The following is a 21,820-nucleotide window of genomic DNA, read 5'->3' on the forward strand; positions in this document are numbered from 1 at the left end:
AGAAACACAAACGGCTGTGGCATAAGCAGCACTAAACTTCTCTCCCCCTGAATAACTATGCACCACAACAAATCTGGAAAAAGCCAAAATTTGTCCCCAAAGCCAGGAACTGATTTTAAACATTGCTTGTATAATCTTAAAAAGTTGCTAGAATAAAATGTTTTGTGTTACCATTCATTTCCTGAAAGATAGAAAGACTGAAACTTGGATGGATATTATTATTTACTGAATTCAGTTCTCACTGGTTTGCCAGAAAACCACACATTTTAAGAGGAGCAGATCAAATGTATGTGCCAAAGATTCCAGACATTCTGTGAAACTTTGGACAGTTGAGAACTATGGATTTAAATCCTTGAATCACAAGTCGTGGCATGGGTAGAGAATTTAGGCACTTGCTTCTTGCACCTAAGGTACAGAGTTTGTGCCTGAGTAACCCTAACCACCATTTGTGCCTAACTGAGGCATTTCACACACACACACACACACACACACACACACACACACACACACACACACACACACACATCGTGGCACCTCGATATTTTGTCCTCAAAACCGTCATTTACCTAGGAATTCAGTATGGTTGACATTTTGCACAATCACACACACACACACACACACACACACACACACACACACACACACACACACACACACACATACATACATCATGGCATTTACTGAGGAATTCAGTATAGTTGAGAGGAATTTGGTATGGTTTTGAAGAATTCAGTATGGTTGAGAGGTATTGACTAAGCCTACAGTCCAAGGGACCATTGAGGAACCTAGCCTAAAATTCTTGTTGCCTCAAGGCACTGTCTAGTTAAAAGATTGACTTGAAGTTACACAGTAGGTATATGAAAACTGAGGGAATCATGTACTGTACCATAGGAACTACACCTCATGACTTCTACCCTCCGCACTATCTACCAGACTAAATTAAAAAGAGAGGTGAATGCTTCAAACCCCACACCACTGACATGAGAAACAGTAATATTAAACCACTATGCTAATTTGTATGTTACTAGTGGAATACTAGGGTGCAGGAACCAAGTATTTATAAATGCAAAGGAATGTGACCATCAATTACAGCTTCTGAAAGTCACATAATATGTGAATGGAGGTGAAATGATTCAAACCCTGTACTATTGACAAAGATAGAAATACATTACTATTGCACAGCTTTACGTGGCAGACAACTCAATCACTTAGCACACAATAAGAAATGCTGGACATGCATTTTCAGAATGATCAATATGTGAAACTCTAATGGCTGGTATTATTGACTGAGTGTAAAACTAAGTGACTTTTAACCTTCGGTAATTTAACAGAAAATAAGAGTTGTGCAATTATCTAGCAGTTAGCACAGAAAGTTTAAGTTCTAATTTCTTAATGAGCTGCTTTCTGTTGTCAAAAATGCAGGTTTGATTCTAGCTTCCTTCATTTGCCTACTGTGCAACTGTGCAAATCACTTAATCAGACAGGGTTCTAGTTGGAAAATGTTTAATACTTGGCATAATATTGGAATTATTGACTACTCTACCATATGGAAATGTGATATACACACACTCACTTAGTTCATGTTCCTAAGCTCGTTCAAAGTGCAGCAGTCTCAAAAAACAGCTTACTACCTCCTTGTGGAACTCTAATATTACCAGCAGTAGTGTGTGTGTGTGTGTGTGTGTGTGTGTGTGTGTGTGTGTGTGTGTGTGTGTGTGTGTGTGTGCATGGTGGGGGCAATAGAGAGAGACAGACAGAGAGACACACATACATGCAGACACACACGCGTGTGCATGCATACATGGCGGCAACCCATTTCACTTCTATTGAAATCAACCACTGACTGAAACCTTGGCTTGAAAACATTGTCAGAAATTACATTAAGCAAATGCATGAAATATTAATTACTAGCAAAAGTTGGAATTCATACATGACACAAATTGTTGGTGTCTCTGTACTTTGGCCTGAATGAATTATGGAATGAGTGTTACAGTGCACTGACCTTTGGGAAATTTCAAATAGAACAATTTCAAATATAGTTTGAATGATTAGGTCAACAAACAAGGGACAATGGAATGGATTCTGTAAATCTCATGGAATCTGGTGCATTATGCTGATATCTGCCAGAAACTTGTGGATAATGTTGTAATATGTAAATGTACAACAGGAAACTCAGAATAGCACAGGGCACAATGGAGTATCACAGTATAAACGTCACATTATAGAAAATGGGCAAATAATCCATAAGTAATAAAAAATGTTGTCCAATCATGTTGTATAATTCAGGCATCCTGATAGTTTGTTATATATATATATATATATATATATATATATAAATATATATACATATATATATATATATATATATATATATATATATATATATATATATATATAAAACAGACTCTGTACAGTAAGGTTAAGGACAACTACAAAATGTAACTGACTCCATTATAATAACCCCCCCCAAATATCTCAATGTAAGCTGCATGGCACTTGTAATACAACTTTTCAGCAACATACACAAAAACTTCTTAGTTTACTATGATTATTTCCATATTTCATCCACTAATTAAAATACATGCTTCAAACTGCAATTCTATTTGTAATATATATAATCACATCACTCTTTAAAGTAGGCTCAAAGGCAACCATGGGTATTGCTGTATTAGTATAAGATGTCAACTTGAACTTGCGGATTCCTTTGGAGTTGGTAAGCAAGCTAAAAATTGCAAGAACGCACTCATATTATATCAAGCAAATGTCAACTAAGGAAATGTAGGTGTATGTCAACCACCCTGGTTATTACTGAGCACAGGATGCTCCTTTCAGCATCACTACAGCACATCAGCAGCAACCCAGTGAATGCTCACAGGTCTAAGGTACATTGGTGTGTCAGTATGTTTCTGGCTATGTGCAAACACATGTACAGTCATTTAATGTGCATGACTATTTCTCGAAGGTGTACACCAATGACAGTACATAATGGATGTGGAAATGTTACATGTAACAAACACAACATAATGTGCTGTTAAAGAGCATGTAATCTGTAACACTGTGTACAGACAATGTTATATCACTGTTTGATGCAGTCAGAAAATGAAGACTGCGCATAGAGAGTATATACCTGTATATGATCCCACAATACATGTGTTGCCAGCTCATGAGGCAAAACACCTCTGGGGTACAACCAGGATAGCTTGGGGAGTGGTTGGATCCAGGCTCTTTGTCATCATCATAAAAAAACATCTATCATATGTATATGGGGCAGAGAAATAACTGCAATGTCTGTAGCAATGCTCAGGTATGTGTAGACTATCAACACTTACAGTAGGGATTTATTGGCTACCTCTGCACCTTGGTGACCCTCCTTCAAGGCTTCTCCATGTCCAACCAATATAGGTCATCATAGCATAGATAAACCTCCACTCCTGTGAAGTAGATCCCCATCCTCTGTCAATGTTCCCTTGTGATCTGGTTCCATATGTCAGTCATTAAGAATTTTCTGTGTCTGGCTCTCATCCTCTGCTCTAATTTGGAGTAAATGGTCAAAATCTGTATTGTCTCCTCATTGTTCCAGTTGGGCGCACAGACACATCTCAGTGTCCTTGAAGTAGCCATCATGATCCCTTTGTTGAAGAAGTGTGGAAAATATAAACACAGAGAAATGCTTAGTGAGGTACCATTCAGTTTGCAGTTAGCAATGGTCTAATCAGTAAATGTATCAAACTCAATATTTGAAATAGTCTGTGATGTCATGTTACAAGATCTATGGAAAATAACAAGCACATGCCATACATGGTACCATTTATTGATATATATTGGGTTTTAATGCAGTATACATGGGTGTCTCTGCATATAAAGTCAATTTACATGGATGTTCATGACTGAGATTACAAACATTTGAATTTGAATCAGCTTCATTAATTATGTAAGGCACAAATGGTACTTAAAGATTCATGCACATTAGGTGCACTTTGATTCTATGATTTGGAGTGAGAGGTACATTGGCAATTGGTAGAATTTCTGCTTTGGTGATTAGTAAATAATTTAAAATTAGTTATTTCCAAAGTCACATGTTTAAATTAATTTTTACTCAAAATGTTATTTTTAACAGAAGCAGTTATAACTTATTGAACTTTATGCATACAGGTGTTGTTATTTTAAATAATTCATTTCAGTCCCATATGCAGTTGTATAGACAGACTTCCTTTGCAAATGTTAACAGTATATAAAGGCTGATTTACAAATCTTCTGCCATTCTTACTGGTAATTCCTTGCACTCTTTGATGTAACTATGGAAACCTACAGATTTCAACACCACCATATATACCATGTTGATATTATGCATATTTTTTAATTCATGTCTCCTAGCAAAACTGTTAAAAACGTGTTGTTGCTGTTACAGGCGTGTCTTTAATGATGCTTCTTAGCAAATGTATTATTATTAGTACTGGCTCAATATACTAAGGATCCATACTGTCTATGGCCTTGCTATGGATCCTGAGGTTTGCTGATGCTTTCTGTAAATTCTTAAAATTGTAATTGTTATAGTATTTGAATATGACATGCAAGCAGACTCATGGACTGATGCTATTGTCTTTGGACCTCCATGCAAAATATATCTAATCCCACTCATTAACTATAACGGTATTGCAAGTTATGTTGATTTTACAAATGTTATGTATGAAGGTATTGCTTACTTGCAATATGCCACATTGGCATTTATCACACACACTGTTATATAGACATTTTCACTACACAGGAATGCATACTGTTTATATTGACATATGATATTCACAGATTGAAATGCATAAATGGGCTCAAACATGAGTATTATCATGTGCATATCACTGTATTTCAGATGGCCAACTGTTCCAGTGCTGAGAACTTCTCTCCCAGGAAAATTACATCATAACTGATGATCTACAACCATATGGAAGGAGAATTGCCCATTGCCTTTATTATTTATTATAGGAAATTTTATGGATTCCATTGGATTCCATATTTTCCGGTGAATGTATTTTATTAGTACACAAGTCACTGAGACATTCACAGTTGTATATAGATTTACAGGACAGATTGCTGTAGGTCGGTATTTCTTTAAATGTCCTGCAGCTTGCACTGCACTTGTATAATTTCTGTAGCTGTACTTTGGCACTGAACGTTATGGCTTATGCTACACTTTTCTTCAATGACAGATTTTCTGGAACTGCTAGACAGTGCACCAGTGCTGGACAACTCTGTTTTGCGCTATTTTAAGTTCACTGAGACATGTTTGCATATTACAGGCTTATCCACAACTTTTACATAGAAGTTGGCAAAATGTGTCAGATTCCGCAAACATTACAGAACCCCTCCACCATCTCTTGTTCTTTTGTATTAGTATTTTAGTAACTATTTTATTTAACTATATTATAACTATATTATGTCAATGCAGAGCTTTTCTCCCAGGTCTTCCATGGAAAATGAAATATTATCCCAGTCAGACTTAAACAAATGCCAAATAAATTATAACAAAGTCATCAAAAGGTTTTTATTTTAATTGAAGAATTTAGTGACCAGGCCATGTGATTAAAATGCCAGCCACAGAAATTATCTGTTGTATATTTAGCTGAGCAGATTTTTCAGATGTGAAAAGAAAAAAACATAATCAGCATAAAGAGCACTAGTAAAATGAAGAATGCACAAAAAAAACAAAAACAAAGGAATTTTATGACAAATACAACTTTATTGTAAATCAGGAAATTAAACAAGCAGCTTAGGGCGTAATTTTGCAATGGCTAACTGTCATTTTTGTTCATGTACATGGATAGGTAATTAGTCTTTGAGCAGTAGGTATAATAATGAATAAAATCTTTTCTGAGATCCACATCTAGTCATATTGAATTGTGGCAAACTAAGTATGAATAAGATATGTGGTACTCAGTTTGTGTTCAGACCTGAACATTTACTATTCATTGTACGAGAAATCCAGACAGTTCAGGATTTAAAGTCAAGAAGAAGCAGTGGTCCCAAGAAAGTTAGCTCTAGCAGGTAAGAGAGTGACAGACCAGTAGCTATTTATGCCCGTGTTATAGGCTACTTTATGCAGTGGGATTATAGCTTGTTTTCATAAGTGTAGCACCTTATTAGAGGAAAAGGATAGGGTAAGAAGCTAATGCAGAAGATTTTTGTTCTCTTAGTTTAGACATCCACTGTTGTATCCTGACCTCCAAACAGTGTCTGTTTTGGAGCTGCATGCTCTCCTTGTGTCGGCATACGTATTCTTTGGGAATTCAGGATTCCTCCCCAAACATACTGACTTCACTAAATTGTGTATATAAATTGTATTTTCCCTTTCCTTTTTTACCAGGTTGGATTAAAAGGATCCATGGACTATCACACGTGTCGGCTAGTAAGTGTTCCATCCAATATTGTAAAGTCAGAGTACCCAATTGTGCCATTGTTGACATGAGTTCAAGAATAGACTCAGGCTACTGGCAGGACTAACTAGGGAAGAAAGATGAAACAGTTAATAGCCAAGTTACATCTTGACAGTAGGTTGGGAGAAATCTGATGCCTTTGTGACCTCTGGTGGAGACCAGGAGCTTCAGATGGTGATAATGATTACCCTAGACACTCCCCTAAGCTAGAAAATTTGACTAGCCATGATGGAAAGATTGATCAGTTCTTTGCCCATGCAGTTATCTGATAGATCCTTCATTTTTGTTTACAACTGAGTTATTATTAAGGTCAATTCTACAAGAAATGTTGGGGTCCTACTAGAGAAAGCTCATGCCAGGCAGATGTGGATTGGGCCATCTGTTGTTCTAGGTATTGGGGAGTGAGTTAAAGCCAGAAAAAATATTTTGGTACCTGTACAGGACCATAAATGGTATTAAACAAACCTAACATTCTGCTTAATAAATGAAAGAAAGAAAATGTATATATTGGTGACAAGAATATATCTTGGGATGTCTGCCAGACATATTTGACCTTCCATATGGAGACACATTTGCTACTTTTCTAAGTGTTACTTGTGACAAAGTGAGACACAGAAGATAAACATAGAGTGGTTGATGTTTGGGAATGAAATCAGCGCTCAAAGCTGCCAGCAGATATTTGAGTCAGCAGAAGGATGGGAAGAAAACCTTTAGGGACTGTCATAAAATGATATTTGCTATACCATATGGAGACAACAGCAATCTAGGTTTCTGATTCAGGCTTCATACGTTTCTTTTTTTTTTTTTTTTTTTTTTTTTTTGACTTGTCACTACAGGCTGTGAAGTAAACAGAAATGATCATCAAAGAATATTTTTCCATGTTAGTGGGCATTTAGGTGTAAAACCTCTGATAATGAAAATAAAAATAAATAAAATTAATCTAGATGTACTATGAGCTGTATTTTCAAGTATTTCTGTTAACTGATACATTTGGTTTTCTTTGCAGGTAACGTCTTTGTGATTAGCTTATCAGCAGCAGACCTATTAGTTGGAGTATACTCATATCCTTTAGTTTCTATTGCAACATTTTACAATAAATGGACTGCGGGAGAACTTCATTGCAAAATAGCAGGAACTGTTCTGTCTCTCAGTCACTTTCTGTCTGTCTATAGCATAATGACTATTGCAATAAACCGTTACTGCTGTATCTGTCATAGTCTCAGTTATGAAAAAGTTTTCAGTATGAAAAACACTTTCTGTTACTTCTTTCTGATTTGGTGTTTCAGTGTCATTTTGATTGTGCCAATCATATCATACGATGTTTTACATTATGAGGAAAGAGTGCATTTTTGTGCTTTTATATTTACAGTAAATAGCTCATTAACAAGCACTCTGGGAGTGATACATTTCTTAATACCAGTAATCATTGTGTTGTTTTGTTACTCAAAGATATGGATCTTGGTTATTCAAGTCAAGTACCGTGTGAGGCAAGAAAATAGACAAAAGTTAAAGCCTAGTGAAGTGCGGAATTTCCTGACAATGTTTGCAGTATTTGTCCTTTTTGCAGTTTGCTGGGCTCCATTTAGCATTCCAGGTTTGGTAGAAGCACTGAATCCAGGAGGTAAGGCATCAGAATTCCCTGGTTGGCTCTATGTGTTTGGCTACTACACTGCATCCTTTAACAGCTGTCTCAATGGCATTGTTTATGGTGTCCTTAATCAAAATTTCAGACAAGAGTACAAAAGAATTCTACTGTCACTATGCACAGTTGTATCAAGATAATACCCTACTATCATCTCTTAGCTGTATGCATTTATGCACATGGACTGCATGTCTCTTGAGTATTTTTCCATGCTCTGCAAAACCAGAGAAACACTGAGTTTTATCATTCATCACTTGCCATTTCTGTCTATACAGCACACAGTACTCCTAATTATGCTGTTACATTATTGTTTTGTAAGATAAGCTTTAATTCTAATTAAGTAGACCAATTAAAACTATCTTGTAATTTAAAAATTACTCTGATAAAGCTAAAGCAAGATACAGAACTGTAAATGAGAAAAATATAAAAGTGGGACATAATACAAGCACCGATAATGAAATAAGAAGAACAAAGTGGTTTTGTGAATTTTAAAGCCAACATTATCAAATACTATCTGCTTCATTTGGTGTTATGAAAATGTTGAAGTGGTGGTCACATGAGGAAAATGTTTTTATTTCAAGAAAAAAAATGCTGTTTGTGTTTTAGAGCATGTACTCTTGGTGTCAGAAACTATCATTTCTGAATACTTCATGTCCTTCCCAACAAAAATTCTTGTGAGAAAATGGATGATGTGTAATGTAGTCAATGGACTGAATGGTTTATAAAAGGAAATTATTTTTCTGAATTTTGTTTCTGAAGTCAAATATCTTTACTTTTCCTTCCAGTGATAATGCCTACCCTGTTAAGCATAAGGAGGTGAAGGCACTGATTTAATGTTTTTGAATACAGCACATAGCACTTGATCAGGTCTTCATGTTAAAGCTAATAAAATACCACAAAAACCAACGATCCCAAATACATAAAAAACAGATTTATTGCACTTCATGTTAAATCTCTCTTAACTTGTACTAAAAAGACTTTGATAAAAACAACATAAAGTATAATACATAATTTGAACAAGGCACTGAAAAGATGGCTGAAAAATGGAGCCACATACTAAGGCATTATGTGGAAAAGTTTAACCCAATTGCATGGTGCCAATTATATGCATATCAGTTTGAAATATGTGTTTTTTGCATGAGAAGTCTAATGCCAGCTATCATATCCCTGCTGATTTACATTTAAATTCCATGGTTGTACTGCACTAGGGAAGGGAGGAACTTCCCAATAAGTCTCTTTTTTGTCTCTAATATGATAAAGCTATTATTTTTCAAGTTATTCCAATCTCTAGATACATGGTGGTCTGTGACTTATAATAAGCCACTGCATGTTTAGCAATTAATACCTCATGTTCAGCATTCATCTTCTCTAGTGACAAAATAAAATTTACCTATATAATTTTCAGATGTTTTTTTTTTATTCAAGCTAACAATTGACCTCACATCTCCCAGCTCCCTCTATAGCCCTTACTGCTGATGCGATTGTCTTGGGGGCACTGCAAAGCACCCCTTTGTTGGTGGGTTGCAAGTCACTCTGGATGGAAGACCTCTCTTGCACCACAGTCATTACCAGCTATACTCCTCATACACCCAGGAAAGTAACAAGGGCACTGGGATTGTCATACTGCAACCAAGCATTTTATTTCTACAAGTTCTATATATATGTACAATGTGCAACATCAGTTCTAGGTTATGCAGGCAATTAGGAGTAACTCAAGCTATTGCCTTGTTCTTTGTCTTAGAGCATGGTCATGTGTCATCTTTCCTCCTCCTCCTCCCACCAAATCCTGTGCTAGCTCATAGCTCCAGACTCTACCAGAGTTCCACTAGACAGGCTAATGCATGTCCCACCAACAGCACAGGCACGCCTATCCTCTAAGTCAGCACTATGAGATGCCTGAGTTTCTAATTAAGCTTAGTTCTTTACATACAATTTCATATGCTCAGTAATCAGCATGTTATATGTATAATTCCTATTATGGATACATGGAATGTAAATGGTAACATGTCTATCTAATGACTACATGGATCTGAACTCACAGTACAATTAATATGTAGCACTAATTTTAGTGAAAGTAAATAGAAATTTAAGGGATTATGTTTGACACTGAAAGTGTATTCCTGTCCTGACACAGCTTTGTTTCAGGACTGTTCATTAAAATATGCCATTATTACGTACAATTGTAGCATTTGTTTGGGGTTCCCTTTGCGAGGGAAAATTAAGTATATTTTCAGGAAACTATAGACTAAGTCCAAAACTGTGATTATCTTGGAAAATTTACTTTTCTCTAAGGTGCATGTGATCTCAGAGTTAGTATATGTAATGAGTGGGATGTGCAGGATGCACTGCCCAGTGTTTAGGTTACAGGGTGCCTTGTCCGATGCAAAAAAATATATGTTTAATGTATGCCAAAAAATTTGTCGTTTATCATGAGTCATTGTTTCAAAATTTTTGCTACTGTATCTTAAACTTTTAGTATGGCACCATATTATTTGAAGATTCAAAAAAGTCTGTTTTCCAAACCATATCCTGGACCTATTTTTAAAGTTTAAACCTTCAATATATCTTGCTGTTGAATATATCCAGTGCAAAACCACCAAAGATGTCTTTGGTTCACATGTCTTGTCACATCTGACACTAAGCTTTTGCTCTCAGTTTCTTTCTTTATCACATTATGTATGGTAAAAATACATGAATAGAGTGATGCATAAGTGGTATATATATATATATATATATATATATATATATATATATATATATATATATATATATATATATATATGTGTGTGTGTGTGTGTGTGTGTGTGTGTGTGTGTGTGTGTGTGCATGTGTGCGTGTGTGTGTTTGTGTGTTTATTTATTTGTTTGTTTGCATTTCTTCATCAGAAAAATCTAACTGAGTCAAAAAGACTCATTTTCGACAGAAGCACAAAGAGAAAAGTTCCAAGAGTGCATAATACGTCACAAAAACAGAATGCCACAATGCATGATAAATAAGATAAAGAATACAAACTGCATTACACAATGAACTTACAGTCTTTGTTTTAATAAGGAGTAGAGAACATTCACATTTATAAAGTGATAATTGATGAGGCAAGGTATAATAGTGCATAGTGACACATTAGGACATACTTGTGAGACTGCTTTCAAATAGGCAATTAGAAAGGAAAAAGGAAGTTGATATATAGATAATATAAGTTACACTGTGTATGGCAGTTAATAGGTGGTGTAGAGAAGAGAAAAGGTAAGCGATAGAAACCGGGATTCTTGAAAGGCTATATATTGTGTTAAGCGCTAATAATAATAGCAATATCACTAGTGATAATGATTTACTATGTCAACTCTGGAAGCTTCCACAGTTCATTATAACTGTAATGTGATGTTTCAACTCTCCGTGAGCTATGTTGAGTGTTATGATCCAACAATTACCTGTTGTTTATTGCGCAATATTCAGTTCTCTTGTCCATTTCTAATAATGGTTGTCACACAGACACTTCAAATGTGTACTTGCTCACAACTGTAACTCTAGACAGATAATCCAGACCAGTTTAATCTGTTAGGCTATGGAAAGCATAATTTATGGACCAATAAATATGTATATGGGTAATCTACGGGTCCTGCTTGCTTAACCTGGTTTATTTCTTTGAAAATGCCATTAATTCAATAGATTATAGAAAACCGGTGCACACTGCATATTTGGACCTTGCAAAAGTTTTTGACACACTGCTGCATTCAGGCATCTAGGATAAACACTCCCAGAAGAATGTTAACTCTGGTTCAACTCACTGGATAGCAGACTTGCTCACAAATTAAACACATGAAATAAGGGTGGGTAGATGTACTTCCTCCAAAAGATCTGTCATGAGCAAAGGGCATTGGTGTGCAGTCCTCGGGAAACACCTCTTAAGCATGTACTTTTTGGAGGTCCATGCGAAGAATGTTATGTCCTTTGAATATCAAACTGATTTATACAAGATGCTTGTGTTACATATGTATTAGAACTGCATTTCATTTGTATATCAAACTGATTTTGTACAGGTGCTTGTGCTGAAAATGTATTTGTGAGCTTTGTTTGTGTTGAAATGTATCAACAGTGCACCCTGTTGAATGAAGAGAAATGTACATGTATTATTGTAGCTGAATTAAATGTATATGTTTTAATAGAGGATACTGGCATAGCAGAGGTTAACTTTAACAAAGATAAGGGAAATGTAAATGAGCTGTTGAACCATTAAAAGGCAACCCACAGTGTTAAATAGTACCAGAGACACTGTCTGGGGAAGAGTCGTTGTCCATTAGCTCAGTGAAAAGAGGGGAGGCCCCATGTGTTGCCATAAACATTTGAATGTGTATTGTGGCTGCCTCTGTTAACTTCCTTTCTCAGCTTCAAAGGGGGATACTGTGAGAACCTAGAGTCAGGTGACCAGATTAGGTCATTCTGCCAGCCCTCTTGGAAATTATATTTTAGATATTACAAAGCGAAATTTCAGAGTATTCATTATTCTGTTTGGGAAGCCTGACTAGAAAGGCCTTCATCCACAGCATCTTGACTTGCGCTAGTAAGCAACTTAATTAGTGAACAGTAATTATTTTAGATTCAGTCAGGAATATAGGGAAGCTAATTTAGGTATTGTTTTTCTTTATTTGTCTGAGTCTGTCCATCAATGTTCTTTCAACATTTCCTGTAATCTAAACTCTGTGGTTTACTGTGAATATATATATTCAGTATTTTATATACTTTTATTATTTATTATTAAATATATTTAATACTTTTATTGTGGCTGGTCCTTGTAGAAAGTATCTAACCTTTGAGAGTACTAATATTTATTTGGTGACACTGTGATGGCTACTCCAGAAGGCTTAGCCATCTTGGTGAACTACTACCATTTGTATTAGTATTAATATTACACAGTATAACTGGATACTCTTTTAAGACAGTGATAATGACCTTATAGTCTGGGCAAAGCTGGTAGAGCAGGTAATCTGTGCCAGTTTTCCCAGGTGTGTGTGAAAAATAAATCTCTCAGAGTATATGTGCGTGTCAGGGGCAGGGACACAAAGCACTGGGTTTACAGAGAGGGTGCTGGAGGACTTGGCTTGGACACTCTGCTGAAGACCTAACCCTGCAGTTGTACCAGTGACGACTCTTATTGGGGACCTGGAGGGAGGCAGATATAGAGACATCCAGACCTTGAGCTGAGTGTGTTCCCTGTATGGTCTTAAGGGAAATTGTATTTGATGCAGAGAGGACTGCATCTGAAAATACTGAGTGTATCCATTTGTATTTCAAGTGCAGAACCTTCTCCAGTGTCAGTGGCGAGGATTTAGGCTCCTTGATTATTGCCCCAGTGTGGAGATGACACATATTGGTGGCCATTACATATTGGTAGCAGTGGTGGTCATCACAGTCAACACTAATGTTAAGGGTTTTTGCTGAACAAGTATGCAGATGACTGCAAATGTGCCAGTGTAAACTGCCCAGAGGACACCAGAATCCTATAAGAAGACTTGCCCCAAACAAATAGTGTCAAAGCTATGTACTAAAACATAATGCCAGTAAATATATGATTGTAGTTTTTTGGTAAGAATGACTCCCCTTGTAACTATCACATTGAGAATACCCTCCTGAAAATTAACCTTATAATTAGAGATCTGGGAAAATATGTCAGTGCAGGGTAGGAAGATTGGTGCGATGAGGGAGATGATTTTTCTGAGCTATGATACAGAATCAGAATTGCCTAGACATGGTAAGGCCTTGCTGGTCTAATTATGGTGGGTTGTAAAAAAAGCAATTACTAAAAAATGGAAATCAAAATCTAAACCAACTAGAGTAGTGAATATAGTAAACGAGATAAAACAACTAGAACTGATATCTTTAAAAAAAGAGTATGAGCAAACTACTATTATTCTTTTGAAAGTATGTATAACTTTTTAAGAGTCTTGTAACTATTTACTGTGATGTTTTTATTCAGTTGGAGATTTTCTCCTCAGGCCTCCACTGAAAAAGGGCTAGTAAGCTTAGTCAGACAAACCTGGTCAACAAATGTAAAATAAATAAAATAAATAAATACATAGGGAAAAAGTGGGAATTGTGGCAACAATACATACAGGGAAGGAATGAGGTTTATAAGAAGGCAGGAATTAAATGAGCTATGTGATGTTTGACTGAAAATGTTTGGATATATTATAAGTGATGTATAATGTTTGCAACTGGGAGTGTGTCAGTATGGTTTCTGATGTAAAATGTTTGCAACTAGGACTGTGTTGGTGTGGACTGTTTTCGTTTATACAAATGTATGCTTGCCTAGGTCATAAGTGATGGTTTAATAAAGATGACCTTTTGTTTAAAAAAGTGCAGTAATTGAATAATGTATGTAATTTTGTCTAGGTTATATGATATATAACAATATATGTGAAGTATAATGTTTGTAAACCTGAACTTGTTAGTACAGTTTGATTGATTTTAAATAAATGTAAATTTGTCAGTGTCACAAGTGATAATTTAATAAAAGTGTGTGAAAAAAAAAACAATGAATGGTCTTTCAATTACTCATATCCACTACTGTAGGGAAGGCATTTTCATAACACAACTTATGTCTAAAATTATGGAATCCCGATCCAGGGATGTAATTGTTCCACTCTACTTCATACTTATTAGGCTGATCACTGAGTATAAAGCCTCTTTTCATAGGTACCTGGCCGATCACATGTCACAGCAGGAATGACCACACCATTTTCTCAATGAAAAATATTAAGGGTCTAAATCACAAAAAATAGAAAACTAGGCAGACATCCAAAAGTCTCATCTGTCTTCTCAGTATCAAACGGGCTATTGAAAGGCTGCCTGTGTTTCACATATAGAGGCTCCACAGATGATGCTCTGTCAAGCCTATTACATATTCTCATGTCCAGTGATGTCATAAACACCCACTCAAGGGACCTAAATATATATATATATATATATATATATATATTTTTTTTTTTTTTTTGCAAAATTAATATAATATTCTGGAGGAATGTATATGTATCACAGAGAATACCACTCTTTTGGAATAGTCTTCCACTAAACATAAAGCAAAGCACTTCTCTTTTTCTATTGAAATGCAATTTGTATGAATGGATGGGTAATGACAATTTTATCCCAAGCTAACCACCATTGGCCTTTGTGCATAGGGGAAACATATAACTAACCCTGCTTATATGTATTTGGCCTATCTTTGGATATTCAAATAACAAATTATAAGGGCTAATAATTGCCATGTTTATGTAAGGCTTGGCTTGTTAAGATCCTCTATAATAAATAGCCTAAGTACTAATGAGCCAATAAACCAATTATATTCTACAAGGTTAGTAAAACGTAGACTTTCTTCTGTTAGTTCAAATTAGTCAAGGATATGAGTAGATCATTTCCAGAGGTCAATGAATTTGCAATTCTTTACATTTGCAGTTTTGAGCTCTGATGGTTGTAATTGCTACTGTTGTATGTTAAGTCTCAAAAACATTAGGGGCCTGATTATGAATTCTCCCCCATGCATTGTTTTCTGCCTGGAAGCCAATGGGGTTGTGCCAGTGGGGTCATGCATTGCATTACAGTTTCAATATTTCAAGTCTTTTTTGTTATATTTTATTTTCAATCAATTTGTTAAAGTCATCATCTCAGTGCTCATTGACGAAATTCTATTCTGCCCAAACTTGTCCATATCTGGGTTAACTACAACTGTAGCAACACATTCTTAATTGTTCTCTTATATCATAATCTTCTCCTGCACCCCTTTTACACAACGAGAACAGATTTTTAATGCTAATTTTCTCATTAAGCCACCATCGTATTTTTTAAACAATAGTTTTGTGTCTACATTTAATTAAATAAAGAAATGACATAAGTCTACCACTCTTTTAATTCTCCAGAATAAATGACAATATAAACTTCATTAACATAGCAATTTGACTTTAATAATTGCACTTTCCCCACCATCCTTCTTCCTTCTCTGTGACTATTACCTTATCTTATCTCTATTACAAACACATGCTACTACATTTCTATTAAATAATCTAAACTTCTTTCAACAATTTCTGTTAATGACTTTATAACCTTTTCTCCAACTTCTTGCAATAGCTTATCTAGAAGTTTCTTCCTGGAGCTTGAGGCTTATAACTGATTATGCAATTACTTTTCTTATATTTCTCTGCTTAACTTTCTCATTCCAGCTATCTCTTTTATATCTTATTACAAAACATCTATTAATATTGTTAAAAAAAATGGGTGTGTGGCTAAGATTCTGACAGGATAACTGCAGATTTCTCCTGCTCTGCTATTTAATTTATTTTTGACAGGAAATAATAATTTTAAACTTTCTTACCTGCTTTATTTAAGAAGATATATATAAATTAAAGATCTATTTAAGACAGTATCAAGAATGTTTTTTGATATGTTGAGATATCCCTGTCAAAAATTTGTCTGGGAATAGAAGTTTACATATAGCTTGGAAATGAGTCACTTAAAATCTAGCTGTTAAGATTCATTATTCAAATAAGAACTTAAATCTGTCCTTACCAATATTTAGGAACTGTCATTAAAATGGATAAAACGGGCATAAAAATAACAATTTCAAAGAAAAATACTCTAAACAAGTGGATCAAATCCAGGAAGCTTACAGCAGCAGAAAGTCTAAATATCTGTCATCGAGGACTCTCTAAATGATATAGAAGGGAGGCTAAATGAAGATGAACATAATACTGAGTTTTTACTAAACAAAATACTATTCTTCTGAATAAAATTGATGATCTGGAGAATAGGTCCCATAGAAATAATATTAGAGTATTTGGTCCACCAGAAAAAATAGAAAGGAATGCAATGGCAAATTTTCTGTCATTGTGGCTTCCCAAAGTGCTAGGTTTACCAGAGGCAATGTCATTTGGTATTGAGAGAGCATGCAAATCGTTGGCTAGATCATCTACATCAATGAATAATACTTTTTCAAGGTCTACAATTGTAAGTTTTTTTTTCTCACAGGACAAAGAATTAATTCTCAAAACTGCTTTGCCAAAATCTCCCATTAAAATAGAAGACAGGATTAATCATTTTGACAATGACTATTCCACCTCAGTCATTTCTAAAAGAAAATGTAATAAGAGCACTGAAGAAAAAGCAAATTAAACTTCATTTATTATTTCCAGACAGGATAAGAATCTCTCTTCCTGATTAAACAAAAATCTTTGAGGACTTGGAGGCAGTTTTATCATACTTGAAAATAATAACATCTTTGAACAAACAGAGGTTATGAATTGGAACAGTGTTTTCTTGAAGAGACAAGCAGAAAGATCTGGTTGGAAGACAAAAAAAGAAGAAATTAAAGGGTAAATAACAAAATAATTACTTAATGTCATTAAAATAAAATATATTTAATTATCTCCTTTTTGTCAAGTCCTTATTGCAAGTGAACTTGCTTCTTTTAACATCTAGATGACAACAAGGGAGACTCATATGTAAAACTGAACTGGAAACCATTGCACACCTCTTTGCTGGTTGTGACATACTAATGGCAGAAGGACTGTATACTGAAAGGCATAATAATGTAGCAAGACTGTTGCACTGGGAATTGGGCAAGCATTATGGTATTGAAGTGGTTGAAAAACACTGGAAACATGAGCCACAAAGCATCATAGAAAATGAAGTTTGCATCACATGGGATCACCTATTACTAACAATTCAAAAGATAAATGCTGAAAAAACAGATATAGTGGTTCATGAAAAGAAGACAAAAGTAGCATTCATTGAAATCGCCACACCCATTGACTACAGTGTCTTGCGTACAGAGAGACACAAAGTCATAAAATATCAGAATCTGCAGGCAGAAATGAGAGCAACGTGGATGTAAAATATCCAGACAGTGGTAATAGCAGTAGGAGCAATGGGTCTTATAAAAAATAATCTACAATCATATTTAGATATGTAAAAATACATGTAACCCCATACGGATTGCAGAAGGAGTCATTATTGGGCACATTGCGGGTGCTGCAAAGAGCACTTTTGTCTGACATCAAAGATAAAAGTAATACTAATTCCATGAACTTTAATCATACTTTGACTTAGGAATGGGGTTCATTCCAATCATAGTATTAGAAACCCAAAAGATTTGGAAAAATTAAATAGAGACTTGGATGTTTTTATACTAATGTAAATTAACTTATTTAAATTATTTGCATTTACATTTTTTATAAAACTAATGTGTTTATATATTACATTGAAATTCATAGCATAGTCTCTATTTCACTAGTTAGAATCATGTAATGATAGTGATATGGCTAACATTGCATTTCCTACTAATGTTTTCTTTGCTATCATTTGCTTATAATCTGGGTCTCCCTCTCTTTTGAATAATTAATACTTATTCTGTTTTGTAGTCATTTATAATATGTCAATTTAACACTAATGCAACCACATTGCATATTTTTTACCTATTATATTCATTGGTGTCACTAATATTGATCTGAATTTACATTACGATTTGTTTATTTACTTTGCCCGTCTTGTGTTCCTAGCTTCTGTCTCTCTGTAGTGACTTGTTTAATTCTTAATATAGAGGTTTCCTGTGTTAGTGATTAATGGTGTGATTTTTTGGGGGTAAATGTACTTGTTCTGGCTGCTGGTGAAGTGATCAGCTGTGTGATGATATGTGTTCTTGTTTCTGTGCATTGATTTTTTTTTTACTTGGTGAGACTTTGTAGTTTGAGATCCTTGGGTCATGTTTTTTTCCTGAGAGTGATTTTTGTTTTTATTATTGTGTTCTGTTTCTCCTCTCTATTCTTTGCTCTTTTGGCATTTGGTATGCCATTAGGACTCGTTGGTGGATTGTGGTGTGTGAATGGTATTGTGTTGTCAATGACGTGAGCTGCTTTTGAGTCTAGATATTGGGTTTGGGCTAAGACAGGAGACAGGAAAGCATTGAAGGACACAGGGTTGGTTTTGTCTAAGCTGATTGATGAGTAATGTAATCCCATATTTTAAAGATCGAGCTTTCTAAACTGAAGTTGACTGCAGACTTTCATTTATTTCCTTGCACTGATTGAATGTGATCTTCTTGCCAAGTTCGTGTGATGTTCTCTAGCTGACAGTTATGAGTGTTGATGATGTTAACTGTTTGGGTTGTCAATCAAATGAAAGGGGTGGGGATTAACTATGCAAAGTGATACAGGAATTATTATGTTACATAAATTTAATTACTGAAAGTATTTATATAAATTCACTTTATAACAACTGCACTATTAAGTTGACTGAACCAGTAACTTGGCAATTTGTATAAATTATTTTTCTCCCTTTTCACGTTTCATCATTTTACTAATGAGTCTTTATAGTGCAATAATTTTGGAATACTTAAGTGTATTTGTTTACATTTTGGAACCTGTGTTCTTTTGAGTGCTGCCATCTGTTTAAGTGAATAAATACTTTTTTTTATTTTTTATGTTATTATTTTATTACACTTTAATATTTATATTTAAATTATTTTTTCTAATTGTATATGATTTCTTAAGATTTCAATGGTGTAATGATCCCAACAGTTATTTCTATGTGATGTTTTAAACGGTGAAAACTATTTTGATGTCTAATAAGCCATTTTGAATTTTTATATTAGAAATGAATTAGGAAAGTTTTATAGTTGAACTAGTATAAGAACTACTAATATATTTTTACTGATTTTATGGGCTCTAGCCTTTGTATCATCAACTTTCTTTATGGAGTTTATGATTACATACAAGTTTAGTTGTAGGCTTTTATATGTAAATAATTGTATTTCATAACAGTAATTAAGGCTTTTCCTGCTAAAAAAGTCCTTATGGGGCTGATCTTTTCTAAACAAATATTAGCATTAGAGCGATGTTATTCTTTGTTGCATATATAAAACTTTTGCTAACATTGTTTTAAAAGATGCTAATATATATGAGAGGTTTCTTAATCATTTTCTTTATTTTCCTTTCTGTAATGGAAATATTATTCTGATAATAGCAGAGAGGATGTTATTTCACTTTTGCTGATGGGATGGAATGTTTGGATAGCTTTGCTCTTCAAATGAGCGATATCCACAGCCAAACTCTCAGCAGTTAAATAAACTTTTTGGAAGCCAGTGGAACAGATAAAACAAATAAAACAAATTTCAAATCACAATTTCTATTAAACCTTTGCTAGCTATGAGTTGAATTTGGGTTTAGTGGCATATGCAACAGTTAACCTGTGATTATAAGACACAACAGGCATACCTGATTTTATATTCATTTATATTTATATTCATATATATTTACATCATATTGATGGTACTATTTTGTTACAATATTTTTATAGATAGGTAGATTTAGGATAAGATATATATTTTGGGTCATTGTATATTGTATTGTTGTTTAGGTTCTTATAATTTTTATAGGATAGTTTGGATGGATATGTAATAATTTGTTCTGTATTACCCAGGCATTTTATATATAAATATTCAATACTAAAATATTTTTAAGGTTTAGATTTAACATTTTATAACACATATTATATATTGTATTTGTTCACATTGTGATTAAGATAGATAGGATTTTTATAAGAATAGGTTTTGCACTATGTGTATTTTTAGGTGTGATATACCTTTAAAATGAAGCTTTGTGTATTTTGAATTTTGGCGCCAAAAAGTTGATTTAAGTGATGAGAGGTTTGTTTCAAACTGTTCTGAAGAAGCTTGCCATTCAGCAAGTGAAAGCGCTTAACCCTTTGGATTATTCTGTGTTTTGTTCAATAAAATTACAGTTTGGCTGAGGATACCGTTGGTTTTTGAAGACATTTGTTTCATTTGGTTTATCTGTTCCGCTGGCTTCCAAAAAGTTTATTTAACTGCTGAGAGTTTGGCTGTAGATATCGCTGGTTTCTGAAGGCATTTGTTTCATTTTTTCCACTGGCTTTTGTGCTCATTTTTCAGCTGCTGAATTGCTGCCTCTTTGTGGTGAGTTTCGTCTCAAGACACTGGGACTGTCAACGTTCTATGTTTTATTCTGTTCAGTAGTTTTTTGGAACATTGTTTGTGCTGGTCTCTTCAAATGAGGAGTACTAGACTCCATATGGGGTATGGTGGGCTTTATAAATATTTGTTTATCACTAATGAAAGTAATTTGCGTATTTTTGGGTGTCTACTATTACTAATATTATATATATATATATATATATATATATATATATATATATATATATATATATATATATATATATATATATATTTATATATATGTATATATATAGTTAGCAGTTTTATTTTAATGATTAGAATTTTCCATATAAGCAGTTATTCATTTGGAAAGTGATTCAAAGGTATACTTACTATTTGGAATTTATGAAAAGGTTTTACATAGTTCTCTCAAACAAAATATATGTCTTATTTTAAATGCATCTCTTTAAACATTGATGGTTTAAATAATGGTCACAGGAGAGTGAGTCTTAACTTTTAAAACTATTTAATTCTCAGAATTTTTTTTCAAGAGACTCACTTATCACAAACTAAAATAGATGAACTTAATACTAAATCATATTCTGTCCTATCTCACTCTCATTATAATAAGAAAAAAAAAGAGGAGTGGTTATATTGTGGAAAAACACTGTCCATGCCCAGGATAGTTAGCTCTTACAAGGATGATAAAGGACTACGTTGCTCAGTTGTTGTTGTATCTTTCGGCTTTTCCCAGTTAGGGTTCACCACAGTGGAACTCCGGTCCGCTAATGATTGGCAGTA

At 34.3% G+C, this 21,820-nt stretch overlaps 1 protein-coding gene across 1 annotated transcript in view; it reads left to right on the forward strand.

Annotated features, from left to right (window-relative positions):
* Nucleotides 1–21,820, forward strand: part of LOC122808298 (melatonin receptor type 1C-like) — a 123,434-nt gene that overhangs the window by 36,152 nt on the left and 65,462 nt on the right. Inside the window, exons 2-3 of the mRNA XM_044079263.1 lie at nucleotides 7,432–8,195; nucleotides 8,695–8,719. Coding sequence (XP_043935198.1) covers nucleotides 7,432–8,195; nucleotides 8,695–8,719 — 789 coding nt within the window. The remainder of the gene's footprint in view (nucleotides 1–7,431; nucleotides 8,196–8,694; nucleotides 8,720–21,820) is intronic.

Source organism: Protopterus annectens, chromosome 8.part0 (genome assembly GCF_019279795.1).
Source record: "Protopterus annectens isolate FY-2018-M chromosome 8.part0, PAN1.0, whole genome shotgun sequence".
In the NCBI taxonomy this organism is placed as follows: Eukaryota; Metazoa; Chordata; order Ceratodontiformes; family Protopteridae; genus Protopterus; species Protopterus annectens.